Source organism: Ostrea edulis, chromosome 3 (assembly GCF_947568905.1).
Source record: "Ostrea edulis chromosome 3, xbOstEdul1.1, whole genome shotgun sequence".
Taxonomy (NCBI): Eukaryota; Metazoa; Mollusca; class Bivalvia; order Ostreida; family Ostreidae; genus Ostrea; species Ostrea edulis.
The window spans coordinates 3,422,493-3,446,442 of NC_079166.1; the positions used below are offsets into that span (position 1 = coordinate 3,422,493).

General features: G+C 35.4%; 1 protein-coding gene across 2 annotated transcripts; it reads right to left on the minus strand.

Moving 5' to 3' along the window:
• Window positions 1-9,996: 9,996 nt before the first annotated feature.
• On the minus strand, window positions 9,997-23,644 carry LOC125676787 (allene oxide synthase-lipoxygenase protein-like). Of its 2 annotated transcripts, XM_056159761.1 has the most exons (14): window positions 23,527-23,644; window positions 23,118-23,168; window positions 22,499-22,593; window positions 20,627-20,756; window positions 19,465-19,557; window positions 18,669-18,786; window positions 17,029-17,146; window positions 16,672-16,755; window positions 15,359-15,425; window positions 15,018-15,108; window positions 14,600-14,700; window positions 10,961-11,125; window positions 10,712-10,872; window positions 9,997-10,491 (listed from the first exon to the last, which is right to left on the minus strand). In XM_056159761.1, the coding sequence occupies exons 1-14, from the start codon at window positions 23,638-23,640 to the stop codon at window positions 10,353-10,355; spliced, it is 1,527 nt and encodes a 508-aa protein (XP_056015736.1). In that variant the 5' UTR covers window positions 23,641-23,644; the 3' UTR covers window positions 9,997-10,352. The 2 variants fall into 2 exon arrangements, with proteins under 2 accessions (XP_056015736.1, XP_056015737.1); XM_056159762.1 differs by lacking the exons at window positions 14,600-14,700; window positions 15,018-15,108.
• Window positions 23,645-23,950: the final 306 nt, after the last annotated feature.

Here is a 23,950-nt window from a genome sequence, read left to right on the forward strand (position 1 = left end):
TTTCTATCGTTTAAATAAAGACAATGCCTTAAAAAGTATGTATATTAACACTGCTTGTTTTAACGTGTTGTGTTCTATATTTAGAAGTGGCTGTACTCTGGGAAAGGCCGCTAAACATATTTTTCTTCAAGAATTTGGTCAATATACATCTTCGACAAAATACATCTAAATTTTGATAGAAATGTGTAGCTTTTTCAATATCAAGATGTGGTATGGGGAACTACCTTAAACCATGAAATCGTTCTCTTTAATACTTTACCAATTATTGTAGGATTTATTTTTCTACTTGAAGGTTCCAATCAGTAGAATTGAGGATAGGTCACTAGGTTGGTGTATTCATTTTACCATAGCAAGTAATGATATGGTCTAATTATACTGGTAAATAAATGAAAGGAGAAAATAACGAACAGTGATCAACCTCATAACTCCTATAAGCAATACGCTTGGGAGTCATGGTCAGATGAACTTTATGTCAGCCAATCTGCGCGTCGGCTTTGAAATCGTCGGTGTTCACAGTTCAAGGAAAATGGTTGCGATTGTTTGGTTTGCAAGAAAACATATCGCAGCTAGGTGCGACGTCTCAATGCACAGTTTACGTCGCGTTACATAAGTAAACTATCTTGAAAACTATTCAAATCGTACCTATCCCTATTCATACATAAATTGGAATTCACAACTAATTTAATTTGAGTGTATTTCATATCGTACATTTTGTTGTTTGTATGAACGGAATAGATTAGGCATTATTGCGAAAGTTCAAAATTCGTTATGCGAGAATATACAATTTTACAGTGGAATAAACTTCGTGGGAGAGATATTACAGCAATTTGTTTACGAATTGCCAGGAACCGCCTAAATAATCATCATTGTCTGTATGGCGCAATATGACTGACTGATAGTTCTCATGAATATTCCAAACGAAAGGTCATGCGGACATGACCCCTTATGGGGTTATGTCATATCTTATCGTAGCGATTGTGAGCGTATTCTAGGATCTGCTTTTAATCAGATTGAGGTACGTAGGAGGAGTAAGCATCCCCTGTTGACCGGTCACACCCGCCGTGGGCCCTATATCCTTATCAGGTAAGCGGAGTTATCCGTAGTCAAAATCAGTGTGCCAATAACGGCTTAAAAATCGGTATCAAAGACGTCAGACAGCATTTGACCCAAAGATAGGTTGTATTGACGAACTAGATCGTTATAACGACCATAGCATTTGTGAAATGCTGACTTCAATCCAGATTGTGGAAACCCCTGTACCATCAACTTGTTTGTCAGTAGCTTACCTCGATTTAAAAACCGACTATACGCAGAACAAGCTCTTGCATATAGAATCAGTTTATAGAATCAGTTTAGAGATATAAACACCATATGCAGGTGATAGTGCACTATTGCTACATAATTATGGGAAGTTTTAGATATGGGAAATGAAATTTGATACAAACTTGCACAATTCCTTAAACACACTTTTCTAAACTTTTCTTATATTGAAGTACATGGTCACCCTTTAGATTTTAAAGGTTATTTTCCTGACAAATATTCGCGATACTTAATAAATGCTCCAGTTTGACATGTTATGTCTGTGTCCAGTGTATGTTTTCCCATGCTCTCTATAGAATGCACCACTATGCGTCATGTTCTTATTGATTTACTTGACATTTAAAGTTTTACATATTATACCACGTTATCTTCTCTTGGTCATAAAATATCATATAATATACAAACCTTTGTCAAAACAAAATAAATAGGTAAAAGTATCATACTTTAGCAGTAACAGACACCTATCCTGCAAAAACGCATGCAATTGCTGAAATCTTATATCATAGTTAGTCCCCGAGGGTCTCTACAGCCCAGTAGCTAAGTACTTCGTTACTAGCTTGAAAATATGGATGTATATATAAACTTTAGAAATTCATTTCAAAATTTAGGATTATCTCCCTCATACATAGCTCTTATCCTTAGACGAATTTGATTCCACTTTTTGGAACACTGTTTTCCCTATAATAGCTCTAAAACTTCATTGTTTTTTCGGATTTCAAACATTTCGGTTGAGCATCACTGAAGAGACATTATTTGTCGAAATGCGCATCTGGTGCATCAAAATTGGTACCGTATAAGTTTTGCATACACTGGGCCGGCTCGTGTCGGTGTAACATTCAATAGTGACTCCTTTGAAAAACTACTCCAGGGGTCATTTCGTAATCTTAAAAGTTGCCCCAATACAAACTTTGGGATTATAGTATGAGCATAAACGGTCGTTAATTTTTTTTTATTACTAATGGGGACAGTTTTAACGGTTACGAGAGAGAGAGAGAGAGAGAGAGAGAGAGAGAGAGAGAGAGAGAGGGGGGGAGGGAGGGAGAGAGAGATAATTAATGGAAAATTATTTCCTAGGCGCACGAAACTCAAATAGAATTTAATATTTTTTTTTCTGTCGAAGGACCAATAGAAAGTACTGTTGCAATTAGATAGTCGTCTCGTAAATCACGCAATGCATTATATACAAATAGAATGTATAAATAGATGAAATGATTTAAATTTATTTATCAATTAACAAAAATACAGTCAAACCTCGTTATCTCGAATTTGATGAGACTGGGGCGAAATCTGAGATGTCCGAGAGCTCGAGATTTTTAGGTTAAAATGTAGAAAGAAAATACATGTAGTTGGGGTTTCCAACTCACTTTGATATATCCATGGTTTTCGAAATACCGAAGTTCAACTGTCTTTAATATTGACAGATCCCCCCTCCTCCACCCCCTCTGCTCCAATGCCCATTATTTTTCTTTAAAATGTTCCAAAACTTATTGGAATGAATCTCACCTAAGCAAAGTTTTTGTTTTTATTATCATTACCATTATTAAATTTTCAGTATCAAAGAGCGTAAAAAATCGAGAACACTTATGGAACGCGTGATGGGGTGTAAAGTTTGATATTATGTCAAGAAACAGAGCTAATTCTCCAACAACTGCTGAGTCTGAGTAAATTGATATTTGACACGCAAATTCGTTTATAAAATGAAAGCATTTTATCTCTTCAAGAATACAATACGAATTGTGATCATGATTTAACCATGAGAAACATAACGGATAGTCGGATTTTTACAAAACTAAGTGTAATAATGGGTGTTGGGCGATTCAAGCTGGAGGAAGTACTGGACAGCATGTACACTCGTACATGTAAGGTGAAGATAACGTATGATGGGAACTTGAGTATAAACAAAACGTAAGTGTAAAAAAGTGTAGAGGGATACATATAACGTTGATTTTAAAAAAGAAAGTTGTGAGTTGACGCAATCTAAGTTCTAATTGGTTGTTTTAAATCTAAAGAATTTCTAAGGGGAAGACAATATGATTCGGGGGTTGCCTGGCAGAAGTTGGAGTTTCATTGTTGTGCTATGATATCCAAAATGTCAAAATCCCGTAAACTTGTCTTATGATTGCATCATTCTGTACTTCATTTCTCAATAAGTTTACGGAGAGGGCATCATACCCTCTCAACTTATCATTTCAGACGGTAATAAACTACACCCCCGGTCAAGCGACACGTGGTAATCAATGGACTTGAAAAACATTATGTACAGGCCATTTTTCGATTTTGAAATATGACTCCACCACTTGACCTAAATATGGACTGTGCGGAGAACCTTTCGTATATTTGGGGCAATATTTCAATGTTCAAATTCGACCCCTACTACCTGACTGAGATATGGATTGTGTGTTGCATAGCTGGAATAATTTTTCAATGTTGAATTATTACTTCATTAGAGGGGATCTCTAGTGGTCATTATTTAACAAGGGTCAAAATTTCACTCTTAGTAGGGTAGTTAATTAACGGCATGGGTCAAAATTCAACGTTAAAAATTTATCGAATGTGTGTTGAAAAACGATCCCTGGGGTAGTTTTTGAACTGGGTCACTATTTAATGTTACACCGGCCATAATGATATATACATTTTTGAATCACTATCGCTGTTATTGAAAAAACGTAACCGATTGTTTACGAAAGATATACCCAACGCAACATAGGTATTTAAAAATCAAGCAAAAATAACACTTTGCCATGTAGTCCCCAGAATTCTTTGTTTCTTCACTCGATAACCCGCTGTTGAATTTACGGATTTCTCAATTTAAAAAAACAACAACAACAAACAAACAGATGGGGAGATATTTTTGGATAGTGACAATCTTGTTTATAATTTTGGACTCTCTGAATCTGATACTGGATTGGTATTTCTACATAGCTCTCAAAGAATTCAAAAACAGTTCTCTGAAAGAAGACGAGGCGAATAAGATGAAGGCTCCCGTTCTGGCTTATGCTGTTACGGGAATACGTTTATGAACATTGTATTCGTTCTCTATATCCGTTGGGGAGGAATGATTACGTGTTATCGGAAGAAAATGGTATGGCCTTTTCTAGCATCTGCATTCATTACATGGCTGGATGATTTTCCTCAATTGGTGATAGAAATCATCGCTGCTTTTAAAGTTAACCAACTGATTACAGTTGTTCAAATTCTAAAAGCGATCTTTGGATTAATCAAATGTCTTTTTCATTTTATCGTCATCGGATGTATTCCTAATGATGAATGTGAATATGAACAAATATACGACGCAGAAGAACTAGAGAATGAGGATTGCAATTGTCGTTGTTGTGCAAAACTTATAGACATTGTCGGAAACATTCTCAATTTCCTTTGCTCCTTTGTTTTGCTAGTTCGAGTTTGCTTATTCCTGTAACATTTCAACGAGAAAACTCTAGACTGTAAACATTTTGCTGATACTGACATGCTGTGGTTAGCTGGACGAATTGATTTATAAGATTACTTTCACACTTATATCGTTTTCTTTTAATATCAGTTAGTCGTTTTCAATTTCACTGTTTAATTGTAATGAACGTTGTCTTTGACTGTTTAATTGTAATGGACGTTGTCTTTGAGAAATATTGTACACGTGTTGTATGTTTTTACTGGGAATATAATTCAATGGCATACATTAGTATGACATTGTTCCATACCTCTACCCATTAGCAGATGTGGTGTTATCTATAAAGTTCAAAGTTTAGAATTCCCATTTCTATTTTTAGAATGTTTTCCGTTTAACTGATGTTTGCAAATAAATCAATCCTGATATCAGTATAGGCCACATCAATGTCATTGCAAGTTTGTTTACAGGTAACTTTAGTTCATGTGGTGTTATGTTTGAAATCAAATGTTTGGAAAATCCACTTCGTGTTTAGGTTTTCAATGAATGTCCAAGGTATGCTGTATAAATATTTAATTTCAATCTTAAATCGAAACTAATGAAATCCTCCTTCCTATTTCGCCCAGATGAACAATAAGTCTTTGGCAATTCATAAATTGATCCGTATTCCACATTTCCTCTACTTTCAATACATAACGCATTTACACTTGTATGTTTATATCGTCACCATCCCATGTGATTGAACTATTCATTCATATTCTACGAAATGTTAACTAAAGTAATCTATAAATTGCTTACCTATTGCCAAAACACGCACACTGTGATATCAACGATTGTCTTTACTCTGAATCATACATTCGATTTTGTTACACACAGCCCCAAACCTTAACAGATGGAGAAATTATGCCTTGCGTATGTCCTATGTCTGTTCCGTAACAAATGAATCTGCATCAATCCCGTTTTGTCTAGTAAGGCGAGACTTTGTGCAAAGTGAAGATAACGAACAGTGATCAATCTCATAACTCCTATAAAGGAGAAGATAACGAACAGTGATCAATCTCATAACTCCTATAAGCAATACAAAAAAGATAGTTGGGCAAACACGGACCCCTAGACACACCAAAGGTGGGATCAGATGCCTGGGAGGAGTAAGCATCTCCTGTTGACCGGTCACATCCGCCGTGAGCCCTTTATCTTGATCAGGTAAACGGAGTTATCCGCAGTCAAAATCAGTGTGCCAAGAACGGCTTAACAATCGGTATGAAACATGTCAAACAGCATTTAATCTAATGATAGGTTATATTGGCGAACCAGATCAAAATAACAACCATAACATTTCCGAAATGCTAACTTTAAACGAGACTGTTGAAATCCCTGTAATACCAACTTGTTTGTCAGTAGCCTGCCTCAATTTAAAACAAACTAACCGACCTCTCGCGTATCAGTTGAGATATATAGACACCAATTGCATGTGATAGTGGAATCTTTCTCCATAGATATGGGAAGCTGACAATGGAGAAGCTGTCGGTAGATTTCATTGTTTTGTTAAACACGAAAATGTTGATTAAACCAGAAACTGTTGTAGTTTCTTTCTTTCAACACAACATTCTCGCTCTCTTATCTGAAAACAACGTGAAACACTCTCATTACCTCACAATGATGTGTTTAGACGATACAAACGACGAGAATGATGATAAAATTGTGACTACGATTGACAGTATGAAAGGTGACTATAACGAACAGTGATCATTCTAACTTCTATAAGTAATACAAAATAGAGCCTTGAGTAAATACGGACCTCAAATCACTTATTCTAAAAGGTCCTAAATACAGAGAACCTCGGTAATTTAATTGGCGACAGAATTTCATCTCTAGTATGAATTCTGTCAAAGATTATGTCAGACGATGGACTAAATATGAAAAAGAAGAACTTGATACATTGTCAGAATGGGTTAAAAGCATGAGAGCGATATTAAAATCCCGCATTAGACACATGAAAACAAAAGTACGTACCATCTATCCTTTTGTGTTTAATAAACCAGAAGTGATAAATGAATTAAATAGGTTACATGAGGAATATGTTTTGGTTCCAGCTGAAAAAGCTAGTAACAACATTGTCTTTGTTTGTAAAACTCATTATTACAACTGTATTTTAAACGAACTTGGCATTAATTCCACTTTTGGTAATCATACTTATACTCCAACTGCCCTTTCAAAAGATGAAATTCTTCAAAACCATGCTTCAGTTTTAGACACATTTAATATCCCAGTCTATGGGTCGAATGAAAATGAGTTACCGTACCTATACTGGATTCCTAAGCTACATAAAAAGCCTTACAAACAAAGATACTTGCTGGATCCAGTAAGTGCTCTACCAAGCCCCTATCTTTGATCCTCACGAAAATATTAACAGCTGTGAAGGAGAAACTTCAAACTTACTGTGCGACTACATATGTTAGAAGTGGTGTTAATAAAATGGGATTCTAAAAAATTCTAAAGAACTTTTAGTAAACTTGAAATCGCAGACTTTTTCTCAAATCAATAACATTAAAACCTATTACTTTTCAACACTATACACGACCATTCCTCACGATAAATTAAAGACTAGACTTTTTGACATCATAGATAGTTGCTTCTTCAACAAGCTGATAATATCCGTACCCTTACAGGAAACAGAAAATTATTTGAATTTGGTAGCTACTCGGTGGGGGGGGGGGGGGGCAAAAAGTGCGATTGAAAATGGTCTCACAAGAACTCCCAGGTGCTTTAGTAAAACGCTAGGGAGATATGTTAAGGACAGTGCCGTTAGAAGTACATGGTTATTCTAGACGAATAGCCTTAGCAAATCGAGGAATCAATGTTTAGAACATTTTCTCCGTAGCCGTCCTTTAAAACTTGAAGCTCATGTTAAACTGGTGAAAGTTTATGTTAGAAATATAATGAGTGGCCGGGAGGGTCGTAAATTCTCGGATTGTATGGTCGAAGCCAGATGTGTTATTTTATACAAAGACAAAACTCTTTTGAAAGAAAATGGGGAGTCCAATTGATATTACCACAGGTTGGGCAATACATGTACCACTCGATCCTCAAGCTTTATACGAAAGGACACTAAACACATAGAATATTTATCCGATGATTATAAAGACATCAATACACTTTTTAACAAACTAATTCAAGAGAATATTCAGTAATTTAACACACCAGCTAGACACCTCGGGATATCAACTGGTGACCAAACTATTGTGAATCTCGTACCTGTGGACAAAGCACGATACTGGTCAGGTTTCGCGTAACTATACTGACTGTTAACTCTCATAAAAAAGCGACACCTAATTTAACAATTTCAATGAATGAATGAAATTAGAGTAATGATCAAATGGATTATCTTATATGCCAGACATGTGCCAATTAAAGGCGTGAACGACAATCATTAGATAACTGCGGTGTTACTTAGTCTTGTGTTTTGCTTCCTACCCAATGTCATCTTCCATACAACTTCCCAAGGGATTGGGGTATATCTCACATTGAAATTCATTGGAGCAACGTAGAAATAATGTATGGATACGTTCAGAAGATCCTTGTCCATTATGTTGAGCGGATGCTAGACGGGTTGGATTTACTCCTTAAATATAAAGTCATATGCACACCAAGCAAAAGCGGTGGGATCCGGGTTAGAATAGGTCCTCAGTATCCCTTGCTTGTCATAAGAGGCCCCTAAAGGGGCGGTCCTTAGGATGACACTGCACAAGCTTAGGTCCCGAGCCACAGCAGGTGTGGAACAATAAAACTCTCCCCTGCTGAAAGGCCGAAAGTGTCGAGTACAGCCGTAGATTTTGCAGTCTTTCCCTGGTAATGGTAACGTCTCCATACGAGTGAAAAATTCTTGACCGGGACGATCAACAACATTCAACCGACGAACTAAGATCAGTCTTTGCTCAATATGCTGCAGGAAACGGGAGACCGAAAATTTAAAATATTCTGATGTACATCAGATCTAAATTCATTCACAAAACTGAGTTGTCTCTCTTTGTCTCAGTAGTTTTTACATGATAGCAAAAAACATAAAAAGATATCTTATTTTATTATTTTAAAATAGGTTTAATTTCATGGAAGGATGATAAAAACAGTGTATATAGGGGAATTAAAACTATGCCCCAATGTACAGTGAAAGGCGAAGATGACGAGCAGTGATCAATCTCATAACTCCTGTAAGCAATACAAAACAGAGAGTTGAGCGAACACGGACCCATGGACACACCAGGTATCAGGTGCCTAGAGTGAGTAATCATCGCCTGTCGTTAGGTCACACCCGTCTTGAGCGCTATATTTTGATCAGGTAAACGAAGTTATCCTTGTTCAAAAGCAGTGTGCCAAAAACGACCTAACAATCGGTATGAAGCACGTAAGACATCATTTGACCCAATGATATGTTGTATTGGCAAACTAGATCGTTATAACGACCACATAATTTGTGAAATGCTGGCTTTGAACGAGACTGTTAAAATATCTGCACCATCAACTTATTTGCCAGTAGCCTGCCTCGATTTAAAAACAAACTGACCATACGCAGAACAAGGTATTGCGTATCGGATCAGTTTAGATATATAAACACCATATTCGGGTTTTAATGGAATATTGCTATATAAATATGGAAATTCTACGATGGAGAAGCTGAAATCACCCCGTTTGTCATAAACTTGTTACTTTGCCGTTAATATATACTTTCAATAAATTATCTAAGTAAGATACAGTATTGGACGACTCGGCGGTGTCTTTTATCTAGAGTTCATAAGGATATAAGTTTATCGAATTGACGTATGAATGAAAATTATTGTAGAGATTTTTTCTTCTTAGGTAGAAACTTTTGAATAAATTCTGCCTCATTTGAATATAAAAACAGATCGGCTAGCAAAGGAGCACAGTATGGTGTATATGTATCTCAACAGATTTAATGCAAGAGAGCATGCTCTGTGTGTGATCAATTTTTAAATAGTGACAGGCTACTAACACATAAATTGATATCACTGGTTTTTCAAAAATGATGTGGATAGCTTGCCCTTTTATCGTCTATGACCAGTAAAACATCCAAAAGATCCAAATGAATTGTATCTATCAACGAATCATGATTTTACATCTACCCACAGATATTCAAGTGTATTCAAACGAAAGCCCCCCAAACACCCAATATTCCCTGCTATATAAAAACTCCTTAAACCAATATACAAATATGATGCATTATATCACATAGACGCCGTACCATGTTACCTTATAGTGTCTCTAACGTTTCATTGCATCATTTTGATAGTTTTATTAATGACAGTTGCTATAAACAAACCGAACTTCTCCGAACAAATTTTTCTGGATACATCATATTGGTAGATAAGTATCAATTAATATTCTACAGTAAAGAAATTGTCAAACATGCCAATATTTTTGTCAAATATTGTAACAATGTAAACAAAAATAAACAATAAAATGGAACTCTTCAAAAGGAGGTAGAAAAAAATCACTAATAGCAAATGTATTTATATCCACGGTTGTTGGGTTGTTTTTCAAACTTCCAAATAAAGTGTGATAAGACACATGTATGGGTGATCTACTTGTTCAATATTCTTTAGTGTTCATGTAAACCAATACTTCAATACACGTCTTATGCACTGATTGAGTTCAGCACTTTATTCGGGAGGAGCCAGTGATATGGATATTCCTGAATCCGATCCACAGATTTCTCAAGGGCTTCATTTCGTTGATTGATGTTGTTCTCGATTTGAACTAATTTTTTCTGGAAACTAAAATGGCAATTCAGTTCGTTAGAAATTGATATGATTTAGAATAAAATGATTTCTAAACCCCAGAGACTTTAAATACAAAGGGGAAAAAACGAAATTTAAAAAATGTTGGCCCTATCATTAGAAATTAGATTACGTTTTTGTGAAACAGAAAAAATGAATGAGATTTTTAAGTATGAAAAATAAGTTTTTGTTTTATGAAATAAAGACTTGAACTTACTTTTGCACAATACGTTGTCCTGCACTATCCATTGCATCGAGGTATTCGGATTCATAGTTCCCGAGACTGTTTGTCAACACTGTATTTGAAACAGCCATGAATTTGATTGTCAGGAAAAGCTGTCGTCCTGTAGGCATTGCAATGTCGAGTTCGTCATCTCCCTTGAATAGTTCAGAATGTTACTCATTAATAAATAACCTATATCAACAATGAAATTCAATCGCATTTTACAATGTGAAATAACTTTACAGTTTGGAGTTCAGGCTGTCCAATCAAAGTTAAAGACTTGTTCGGAGGGAAAGCGTATTCTTCGTACTGTGGGAAGTTCGTCGCTGAATGTTCCACGCTACAGATGTAGATGAAATTTGTCAATACAGTGACGAGGTTTCCAATACCGTCAAACTCAGGCACCCCCTAACGAAGACGTAAATGTATGTGTGAGAAAATGACCACATCCTACTGGTAAGTAGTTACAATTTATTGCCTTTTTAACAATCTATCAAATTGTAAATATAAACATGCAAGATAAACAGTGTAGCTTTATTATCACAAATCATATGAAACAGATTAGAGATAGCAATAAAAGCACACATGTTATTTACAAAATATTGGTTGGTTGTATATTCTATAATGTTGCGCTCGGGAATTTTTCATTTATATGGAGACGTCACAGTTTTTGGTGAAGGTGCGCAAAATTTGGAATATGCTCGGCGCTTACGGCCTTTGGGCATAGGGATCTTTATCGTACCACACCTGCTGTGACACCGGTACTCGGTTTTTCTGGTCTCATCTGAAGGACCACAACATTTAGTCGCCTCTTATGGCAAGCAATGGGTATTGAGGACCTATTCTAACCCGGGTCCCCAAGGACAATGTACAGTGGATGTTTATTCATTCAACAATACATGCAACATATGTCTGTATTTTTGGCTGTTTATTTAACGGAGGAGTTCTAGTACATTATAGTATGTGAACTGAAAAGGGAATTGCTTCTATGAATCCAGCAAACATTTTTCATTTTAAAAGTTTGTGGTCTTTTATTTAACAGTCTTACAGTTTCATTTCAGAATTGAAATACCGACACATGTAACCTTTTCCTTACGATCATCAATTATTTGTCAGAAAATATTACTTTACAATACAAGAACATCCAATTCATATTTTGAAAGGAAAACATAATATTTGCCCCCGTAAAATCGTTGCATCTAATTGTTATTTTGTAAAACATGCATTGTTTTTGTGTTTTAGAGATAACTCGAGCACTCTCTACATTTATTTTCAAAAGCATCACCGTTCCTAGTAAACAGAGAGAACCTGTAAATATTCCACAATATTATCGATCTAACATCCATCAGAGCTGTTCTGATCAATTGTAAACTTCCTGGAAAGTAAAAGTCTAACTCCACACTAAATTGTTCATTGACATGCAAATAAAATAAAATAAAATTGAAATAAAAGACACCACGGAGTCATCCACTTCTGTTTTATACTTAGATATTCTATTGAAAATAGATACTAACGACAAACTAACACCCTAACTTTATCATAAACAGAATGATTTCAGCTTCTCCATCGTCAATTTTCTATATTTATGTATCAATATTCCATTATCACTTGTAAATGGTGTTTATATATCTTAACTGATTTGATATGCAAGAGCTTGTTCTGCGTATGGTTAGATTTTAAATAGAGGTAGGCTTCTGACAAACAAGTTGATGGTGCAAGGGTTTAAATAGTATCGTCTAAGTCATCTTATTGCAAATTATATGGTCGTTAAAACATTTAGTTTGCCAGTACAACCTATCATTGGGTCAACTGTTGTTTGACATATTTCGTACAGATTGTTAGACCGTTCTTGGCACATTCATTTTGACTATGGATAATTCCGTTTACCTGATCAGGATATAGGGCTCACGGCGGGTGTGATACCGACCATTGGCAGAACAATGTGTGAACAATAGAAATTATCACGAAGAACTCCTTGATAACTATGAAAGGTGAAGATAACGAATAGTGATCAATCTCATAACTCCTATAAGCAATACAACATAGAGAGTTGAGCAAACACGGACCCCTGGACATACCGGAGGTGAGATCAGGTGTTTAGGAGGAGTAAGCATCCCCTGTCGATACTATCACTCCAATTCTTTTGAAATTTGGTATTATTCATCTTTGGAACAAGGGCGACATAAATTGGGGCTTTAGGGGCGGGGCAAAAACTGCCCAAAATTGATCTTTCGCACCTGACATGTTTAAGAAAAAATAAATGTATAGTGGTGTAGAGCAGGAACGCCTCTGCTAAAATTGTTGATTTCATGATCCCCAGGGTAGGGGTTCAAACCCTATGGCGGGGCCAAACGTACTATGTAATGTTTAAGTGTAAAACACTTAAATAACATATTTAGTATTATTGCTACTAAATTGAAACTACTTCGATATTTAGATAAAGTAGATAGTCTTTTACAAAAAAAAAATGGAAATTTGATGATCTCCGGAGTAGGGGTTCTGACATCTGAGTAGTGCCAAACTTAATATATATTACATGTATTTCGTGTAAGTTTGTTGGTACTGTATAAAATCTAAATGCGTAATTACATGGGGGAGTAGCAGAAGAGGATGTACAAAAATGGTGAATTTCACAACCCAGGGTTTTGACTCTAGGAATGGTCCAGATTAATCATATTCTTTTAATGTATTAATGTGAATACACACTATATTACATAACACCTTCCATCAGAGTATGCACTTTTGAGGGCATTGAAGTCTTAAGAACACAACTTCTTTTATTTCCAAAATTTCGGCTTGAGCATCACTGAATAGACATTATTTGTCAAAATGCGCATCTGGTGCATCAAAATTGGTACCGATAAGTTTTACATTATGACCACTGGGTTGAAGCCTCTGCTGGTGGACTGGTAGTCCCCAAGGGTATCTACAACCCAGTAGCTAAGTACTTCGTTACTAGCTTGAAAATACGGATGTATATTTAATTCCTTGGATAAAATTTAGAAATTCATTTCAAAATTATGGATTTTCTCCCTCTTGCATAGCTTTATCCTTGGATGAATTTGGCTCCAGTTTTTGGCACTCTAGTTTTCCGTTTAGCTCTTATATGTTTTTTGTTATTTTAATTTCCAAAATTGCGGCTTGAGGAGTTTCTTTTCTAAATTTCATAACCCTTGGGAGTAGTGATACTTTTTCACTAGTACTAATGTGAGCAATAAGGCCTATAGGCCTATTGTATAATTAGAATATGGATCCATAATGTGCACAGCGTATGCTCGTATCATGGACAGAATGATTATCTAGATATTCATTGAAGAGACGCCTGTCAGGTTTGATTGATATCATAATATCTAGTCAAAATTAAACATTCTGATTGAACCGCATTAAGGCATGTTGCTACAATGTTGCACTGAGGGTTCTCATTTCTGACTGCTCCTACCGTAACATGGGGCCTCGATTTCTAATGCTCCGTCCAATAAATACACAAAAACCACTTATAAAAAGGGCTGCTTACCAGAAGTGCACCCGATAACTAATTAGAATGACTCATGCTAGTCTAGGCTGGGACTGAAACCCACGATTTCCTCTCTGTTCAGACAATATGTTCATCTATTCTTACTTTTTATTTATAAATACATCTTAAGCAAGGTTAATATCCCATCTGTGTCGTAACAGCTTCGAAAACTATATATCATTTCTATTTCAAAGGTATTTAAGTTTTGTGTTTCCGTTCTTGTTTTGTTTTTTTTAATTTCAATCTGCATCCGGAAGGCCGTATCACCTGCAGTTGTTGGACAGTTAATTTTCTGTACAACTTCATCGATGAAAATATCATTGATCTGGTTTTCAATTTCATAAAATAAAGTCATCTTCATAACATACCATCATTCCACAGCCTCCGTCCCCGCTTATGGATCTCGGTGCCATGAGTTCGGTTCTAAAACTTTGAATTTCTTGGTCTTTAACTACTTCCTGATTGACACCTACGTAAAATTGATGTGTTTTAAATCACCTGAATTCATCTCACTTATTCTATTTTTTATTTTTTTTATTTTAACAAAACCCACATCATACACAGTAAAAATACAAACTCCTGTTGATATAATTATGTAATGCTTACATATCCAATGCTTTTGTCTTATACATTTTTTTAGAAATTATTATGATTTCATTTCCTCATAAACGCGCTGTAGTTGTAATTAATACACACATAAATCTTGATAAATGTAGTATGTCTAATTCTAATTGGAATTCTTACAAAAATGAAAGTAGAATGCAAATGTAAGAAATAAATACAGACCGTAATAGTTCGTGACATATTCATGGACGAAGTTTCGTATCGCCTCTTGTAGTTGAAGTGCGTCTTCTTTGAAAAAGTAACCAGGCAAATCCTAATTCATAAAAGTATTAAATAAAAATTTTCGTCAACCTTAAACTACCCGTCTAGAATATCAAAAAATCAAAATTTAATCTAATTTGATTAGGATACATATTGAAAACACGTAGACTCATTAATGGCTTGTTTCAAAAACATATTGTATTCTTCAAATAATTTATTTTCATTCTTGCAATCTTCATTGGTGTGATAATAGCATTGGTCTTCAAGTTGATGTACAGTTCCTTTTGATAAATTTGATTTACCATAACTCCTCTTTTGCGAAGATTTATGTCAATACACGCATGTTCGTCAAACGTCCAAATTTCATTGCTGAAAATACAGAATTAATGCCTTAGTTGTTTGTTGTATATTTCACCACTGATATACAGAAAACAAAGGATTTCATCTCAAATACTGAAATCAAGTCATCTTACCATGTAGATTCCCTTTGTTACAAAGCCTAGAAATTAATGGCAGACATGATGTAGAAGGTTAATCGGTGTCTTTTTTCTCTTTATTTTCGGATCAAGAATCCCTAAACACTATCAATCATCTTCAATACTTCTATGATTTAACAATGTTTTATTGGGTAGTGCTAAAATGAACCGTTCCGAGCAAAAAGGGGCCCCTAAGTAATTTAGTTTTAGATTAAAGTGTGAACTAGTGAAAACGATCTGAGTAATATTAATTGTTAAGATATTACAATCAAAGATGACAACTAATTAGCTATTGGTGATCATGACGTCTTTCTAACGATGTATGCATTTTTTTTTTTCATTATGACGTTTTGAAATATTAATAATAGTTGAATAAAATAAGGGTGCTTTGCTAAGAACGGCACATATGATAGGAAGAGACGACGTTGTGTGACAACACATATATCGTATCACAGTGAGGATAGTATTTCATTTCTTGTAAGAATATTTGAAAAATCCATACGTATCAGCATAAGGATATCACTTTTTAATCAAGAAAATTCGAAATTCATATGGCAAAAATATTACTGCATTTGAGAATTTTAAATTCTGACTTATCTCACTTATTTCGTATCCACCAAAAGTGGACTTCTTCAAAATAACACCACTAGAAGAAATATAATGCATATTTCGCAAAGAAAAAGCATGCGTTTAGATCAAAATGGTTTATATCATTTGTATCGTTATATTACGGTGAAGATAACGAACAGTGATAAATCTCATAACTCCGATAGGGAATACAAAATAAAGAGTTCAGCAAACACGAAACCTGGATATACCAGAGGTGCGATTGCAGGATTAAGCACCCCTGTCGACCTGTTACACTTGCCATATAACGTATATCTTTATCAGGTAAACGGAGTAATCCGTAGTTAAGATCAACGTGTAAAGAACGACCTAGAAATTGACATAAAACATAGCAGACAGCAATTGACCTAATGACATTTTGTATTGGTAAATTAAATCGTTATTACGAAATGCTAACTTTAATCTACATTGTTCAAACCTCTGTAACAGGAACTTGTTTTTTTTTCAGTAGCCTGCCTCGATTAATAATCTGATAATACGCAGAAGAATATATTAATGATAAGTAGACTTACTGTCTGGCAATCAATTTCATCATATTCTTCCGTCCAAAATACATGTCTTTCTCGGCAACTTTTGGGATTATCTTAATTGCACGTCTATGTAAGATGAAAAAAGTTACCTTAGAAATTGTGAACATATCGTTTTAAACCATTAACAAGAACATTGGTATTCATATCGTGTAGAATTATCTTATTAATAAACGTGACACTTTATGACCACTTGCTCTTGGGAACCGGCTCATTGTCAGAAGGAACCAAAACAATGTTCAACGCCAAATGATGAAATGATGAAATCGCATTAATGTGCTATTGATTCAAGTTTTACTCACGTGGTTTACGATGATTTTCTGCACCGCGTATAATACTCACTCATTATTGAAGTGCATGTATCGGAAATGAGGAAGCATAAGTTTGTAAATGGGATGACGTTCGGAGAGATTTCTGTGCAGGCATACACTCACTCCATCCATCAGCATGTGCGTGAAACCTACGAACAATTATCTACATTGTATGTAAAACTTATACAGTACCCATTTTGATGCACCAGATGCGCATTTCGACAAATAATGTCTCTTCAGTGATGCTCAACCGAAATGTTTGAAATCCGAAATAACTATGAAGTTTTAGAGCTAAATATAGCCAAAAACAGTGTGCCAAAAAAGTGGAGCCAAATTCGTCCAAGGATAAGAGCTATGCATGAGGGAGATAATCCTTAATTTTGAAATGAATTTCTAAATTTTATAACAGCAATTAAATATGCATCCGTATTTTCAAGCTAGTAACGAAGTACTTAGCTACTGGGCTGTAGAGACCTGTATCTCTTTTCTCACTTACAAAATATTTATTCAAAATATAAAACTTTTTAACATAAGAGTAACTAATATCTAGTTTTATTATTGGTTATTCTCGCGAAATTACGCATAACATGCATCTCCATGAAGGAAAAAGTGACGATAACAAACGTCGATAAATCTCATAACTCCTATAATGTAAAACTCATACGGTACCAATATTGATGCACCAGATGTGCATTTCGACAAATAATGTCTCTTCAGTGATGCTCAACCGAAATGTTTGAAATGCGAAATAACAATGAAGTTTTAGAGCTATTTTATGGAAAAACTGTGTGCCAAAAAAGTAGAGTCAAATTCGTCTAAGGATTAGAGCTATGCGTGAGGGAGATATTCCTTAATTTTGAAATGAATTTCTAAATTTTATAACAGCAATTAAATATACATCCGTATTTTCAAGCTAGTATTGAAATACTTAGCTATTGGGCTGTAGAGACCCCGTGAGGACTAACAGTCCACCAGCAGAGGCCTCGACCCAGGGGTCATAATGTATAAATTATACGGTACCAATTTTGATGCACCAGATGCGCATTTCGACAAATATTGTCTCTTCAGTGATGGTCAACCGAAATGTTTGAAATCCGAAATAACAATGAAGTTTTAGAGCTATTATAGGGAAAAACTGTGTGCCAAAAAAGTGGAGTCAAATTCGTCTAAGGATAAGAGCTATGCACAATACAAAATAGAGAGTTGGACAAACACGGACCCCTGAAGATATCAAATGTGGGAGCAGGTGCCTAGAAGGAGTAAGCCTCCCCTCTTGACAGCTCATATCCGTCGTTAGCCCTATATCTTAATCATGTTGTATATTGTTTGACATCCCGCTGGATAATTTTTCACTTATATGGCGACGTCATAGCCGGTAAAGGGCTGCAAAATTCTGGTCTTCGCTTGGTTCTTATGCTCTTTAAGAAGGGAGGAATTTATATCTTGTCACATCTGCTGTGACATGGAGCCTCGGTTTTTTACAGTCTTATCCGAAGGACCGCTCTATTTAGCCGCCTCTTACAACAAGCAAGGGGTACTGAGGACTTATTCTAACCAAGATCCCTACGGGACTCTTGATTAGGTAAACGGAGTAATCCGTAGCCAGAATCAGTATGACCAGAACGGCCTAACAAATGGTATACAAATTAAGAATGTGTTTCAATTCCCTACCTAAGTGAGTAACAGACTCATGGTATTGCGCGTCTAACATGTTGAACCACATTCTAGCTTTCACCCACTTCCGCAGCTGCTCCGGTCTGTCGGATTCATTTGGAGGGGGTGTGGAAACCTGCACATAAACATTGATATTCTAACGTTTTTAGTTTAACGCCGTCTTTGAAATATTTCAGTCAGTTAATTTCACGGCTACTAGCTAAATGAAAAATGCTCGGAATTGCAGAATTTTGTATATTTCCTTACGGCTGTCAGTGAGCTTACTCTATTTGAAAATCACAGAAAAGTATTATTTGCGAAGCAATGGGGTTTTGGTCCTTAACGCGAGGCACCATTTAGTTTATTTTAACATTTAAAAGTTTAGATAAAAGTCATCCTATACATCATTGATTCCTAAACGTGCGACAAAACGTACTACATAAAGTAATTAACTCAATTTGTATTTCAACAAAAATAATGGTTTTGTGATTGTCTTCTCCACTATGCATGTCATACATTAAGTACAGAGAATGTGTGCATCCTATGATATCGTTCCTGTACCTTTAACAGAAAACATATTTAGTGCATTAAACCATGAAGAGTCCCATTATAAGAATTACCCCATTTACACTTCTCGCTCAATCAACTACAAATCATTTACGCTGACGACGAGAACGTCTTAATGGATTAAATGCTCCGAAATGAGATATATCTAATATCAGTTTCAATGCATCTACAGTGAAATGAATGAATGATAAAAAGTTTCGCTTTCAGCATTTAGCTATTTCAGTCTGTTATTGAAGTTCTTGTTTACCTCCTTCAGGTTTGGATTCCTCGGATCTATCCGTATAGCCACAGGCATCAACAGGTCGTTGTTTACCACGAATAAGGCGATAGGAGCCAACAGCTGATAAATATAAATACAGATAATAACGTTTATTGTTTTCCTGCTAAACTTTGTTTTGCGTCTGCCCAGGAAATCGAAAAATGAGACATGTGTTGTGTATCTGTCTATATGTCCCCCCGTTCTTCTGTCAACAAGCATGAGTAGGTATAATGACGATCTAACTATGAATTGTCGTTAAGATCACGAGATGAAAGGACGTGTCATGCTTTCGACAATTATACGTTTGATTTCTTTGGAATTAGCAATTATTGAGAAGGATTTAAACTTCAAGGTTAAACTGTGTACCTTAGGGTTTCTCTTATACAGAACTTGTCTTGAATTACTTCTTAGGTCATGGGGTTAAATGAGGGAAGATCTGATCGACGTAGATGTTTATATTAACAACAATCGATGGTTAAATTAAAAGTTTGTCTGAAATACCCTCTGGGTTCACGGTGTAAAAGGGACGTGGTCTCTTTTACTACATATGTATTCAGATTTCCAGCAGTTACAGCTGATTTACTGCTAATTAAATCAACCTAAATTATGTGATGTAATTTTAATTAATCATCATCGGTTTCCATTTGGACGTCAAGCGCATGCGTCTACTTTTCTGTTCTGCTTTAGAATATATAGTATTTGCAAGGAATATAACATTTACCTTCGACAATCAGAATAATTGTACGTTTACGATTTTTTAACATCAATGCATAATGACTTATCAGCATAAGAAATATATCACAAAAACGTTATCAGTCTGAAGTAATCACCAACATTATCTTCCATACACAACCTAATACTTTTGAATACAACTTTGAGTCTAAATTTCAAGTCTCGTGTGAATATGATGAACTAAAGTATGTATGAATATACTGATGAAGGTCTTGCATGGAGATTATCAATCAAGGTTACGTATGAATATGATTAGTTAAGGTCTCGCATGAATATGATTAATTAAGGCCGTGCTTGAATATGATTAAATAAGATACCGTGTGAATATGAATAATTAAAGTCTCGTACGACTACAATTAATCAAGGTCGCGTAGGAACATGATTAAGGAATAGGATACGTTATTGAATTAACCCTCACCGTTGCCTCATCGAACGACACGTCCACCAGGTCCACGACAAACAGTGTATCGTTCTGTATGTGCTGCTTGAGTGACAATCCATTCAGATAGGGGTGGTCGGCTTCAACCAATTCCACGAAAGGTACGAACCTGTCAAATTAAAGGTAAAGGTAACGAACAGTGATCAATCTCATAACACCTAGAAGCAATGCAAAATAGACAGTTGGGCAAACACGGACCCTTGGACATTTCAGAGGTGGGATCAGGTGCCTAGGAGGAGTAAGCACTCCCTGTCGACCGGTCACACCCACCGTGAGCCCTATATCCTGTTCAGGTAAACGGAGTTATCCGTAGTTAAAATCGGTGTGCCAAAAACGGCCTAATAATCGATATGTAACACGTTAGACAGTATTTTACCCAATGATAGGTTGTATTGACGAACTAGATCGTTATAACGACCATAACATTTGCGATATGCTGACTTTAATCGAGACTGTTGAAACCCCTGCACCATCAATTTGTCAGTAGCTTGTGTGTGGAATATCGTAAACTCCGTCATATTGAACGACACGAAAGGAAAACAAAAATCTGCAATGCATAGCAAGTTGTATAAGATTTCGATTCGTGTGTCCAACACTTCATTGATTAGAGTTATCGAAGTTTAATATCTTGTAAATTTTCTTCATATATGGCATAACACTACAAATCCAATGTGCACCATACACTTTGATTTCGTTCCAGGTTTGTTTCATTCTTAAAGAGAGTTACTAGTATCCCATCCCCACGCTTTGCAGTTGCCACATCTCGTAAAGACATTGATATCTATTTAACAAAGGCCGATATATAATTCTTCATAAATACGCATCATAGTGACTTTTACATATAAAAAAAACCAAAGCAGTAATAAAACCACTTACGTGTTGAACATGTACTTTTTATAACAGTGAATTCGGTTAATGTGATTTTGCTTGGGATTTGAACATGAAGCGTTGGACAAACGTCATCAATTTTTTTTTTTTTGGCAACTGGGGATAGTAGTTTCTAATTTCAAGTTTCCATAATGGGTAAATGTACCATTCTCCAAATTAATCATTTGTCATATTTATTGATGTTAACTGCAAAACTAGCAACTCAACATTATGGCAAACGGGATTAATTCAGGTTCTCCCTCATTAACTTCTCATGATTATGTAGCAATATTGGGTCAAACGTTGTCTGACGTCTTTCATACCAGTTTTGAGGCCGCTTTTTACATCCTGATTTTAACTACAGATTACTCCATTTATCTTATCAAGATACAGCACTCAAAGTGGATGTGACTGGTCCACAGGGGACGCTTACTCCCCATAGGCACCTGAATCAACCACTGGTATGCTCATGGGTCCGTGTTTGCCCTACTTGTTATTTTTGTATTCCTTATAGAAGTTATGAGATTGATCACTGTTCGTTATCTTCACTTTTTCAATGAAGTAGAGAACATTATGTTTCATCAAAAATAATTATCAAAACTTGTGTTCGTCCTTCGCTAGTAAAGATGACCATGATTATATGTTGTATTGATTATACTGGGGGAAGAGTTCGCTTTGCTACCATTTTTTTTAATGTGAGCTTCAATACGCCGTTATATAATCCACTATACTCTGGATCTATCTTCCCAACGACCGTCACGTCGAAGAGTATTCTACGATTACTGCAGATGGCAGGAACGACATTATAATACTTACAAAATGTATGTACAATCGTGTCATGCCTTGGTCATTAAAGTTTCGGTGCAATAGAAATTTAATTTAATATTTGTTGCTCATACCGGTCAATGGATGTATCTGCTCATTTTCATTACAGTGTTTGGGTTTTCTTGCTACATATTAAGTATAAATATGAATGGAATTTACTGCTTAGGGATTTCTGTTGCTCTTCTTATCAAGTTTCGTGTCAATCCATTTAAAATCTGCCATGCAAACCAATGATCTGCCTGAGCCTTCTGAGTCTGAATTATAAAAAACCAAATCATGTATCAATGATTAGATTAATATTTATTACGAATCATTGTCCATGTCGAAATGATTTCCATTCGTAGTGGTTTACTCAAGAAAATTATATGAATGTATCTATAGCGAACCATACTTTTCAAATTGACATGCAGACGTACATACTAAAGATAAAATTGTGCCAAGAGTTTACATAGCTATGAGAAAGACTTCTAGATATAAAACAGTAGAATTTTTAGCGAAGATTTCATTTTGGCAGTATTGGCAAGGGTGTTGACATCGCTAAAATTGAATATCGCTAACAAATTATTCAGTATCGCAGATAATAAGTATCTTTCTTGGAATTATAGAGTCACTGAAATTAGCTTCTAATAAATATGTATACCCATTTTTATAGACAAATCACTAAATTTGTGTCTCGCTAAAAATTCCACTTATACAGCGATTTTAGAGAGATAGATATAGTGAATTTGAAGATTAAGTCATTATCGTCTTATCTCAATGGGGTTCGAGTTCTACACACCGCTGTTTGGTTTGCTTTGTTCACAGATTCCGCCCTCCATACTCTGCATCCCTTAAAAAACAAGATATGTTTGTGAAACACTGATGCCCCATTAAGTAAGTTAAGTATTTCTCTCAAAGAAAAGTCTTGTCACAAGGAATACATATGTGAAATATAAAAGCCCAATCGCCATCCATTCGAACAGGTTAAAATTCTTGTAGACAAACAGACCAAAAACTGTATGTCCCAGAAATCAGATTATGGAGGTATAATGAAAAAAGAAGAGAAAACGTTTGCCACATAATTGATATTTATCCAAATTATATCGCATAATCTGAAAACAATTCTTTATGATGATGTTAATGATGATGATGAGTGTTTAATTGTAGTTTTTGATTTTTGATTTAAACTAAAACAAGCTTTATGAAACCTTTGGTTCTTTCAATACATATGATGATGTGAAGTGGTCGATCATCTGATATATTGTCCAGCGACCACGTCCAAATATGACCTCGTAGAAACGGTAGAAAATAAGTTGGACCATGTACTTCAACTGCAATGGGAATTTAATGGATCAAATTATTGTTTTATCCAACATTCATTAGAAATAAAGGAAAGTTTGTATATTTCATTCTGTTTTATATGCACATTGTATATATTATATACCATAACGTGATCTTTGAATAACATTTACAACTTTTACGTGTCATGGTAATCGCCAATGAGAAAGCATATAAGCGAAAGGCATATCAAAAAATAAAATGAAAACATACCACTGCAAATATTGACCATCGTTCATGTTTTGGGACGTTTTTCAACTGTAAAATGATATGATATCAATAAATAGAACTTCG

Excerpts from the sequence above, each read along its gene's own strand:
- LOC125676787 (XM_056159761.1), bottom strand. The coding sequence starts at position 23,640 with ATGGTCCAACTTATTTTCTACCGTTTCTACGAGGTCATATTTGGACGT. Across the intron at positions 16,756-17,028 it reads TACATGCACTTCAATAATGA|ACGTGCAATTAAGATAATCC; the intron begins GTGAGTATTATA and ends CATCTTACATAG. Across the intron at positions 11,126-14,599 it reads ACGGAGGCTGTGGAATGATG|GGGGTGCCTGAGTTTGACGG; the intron begins GTATGTTATGAA and ends CGTCTTCGTTAG.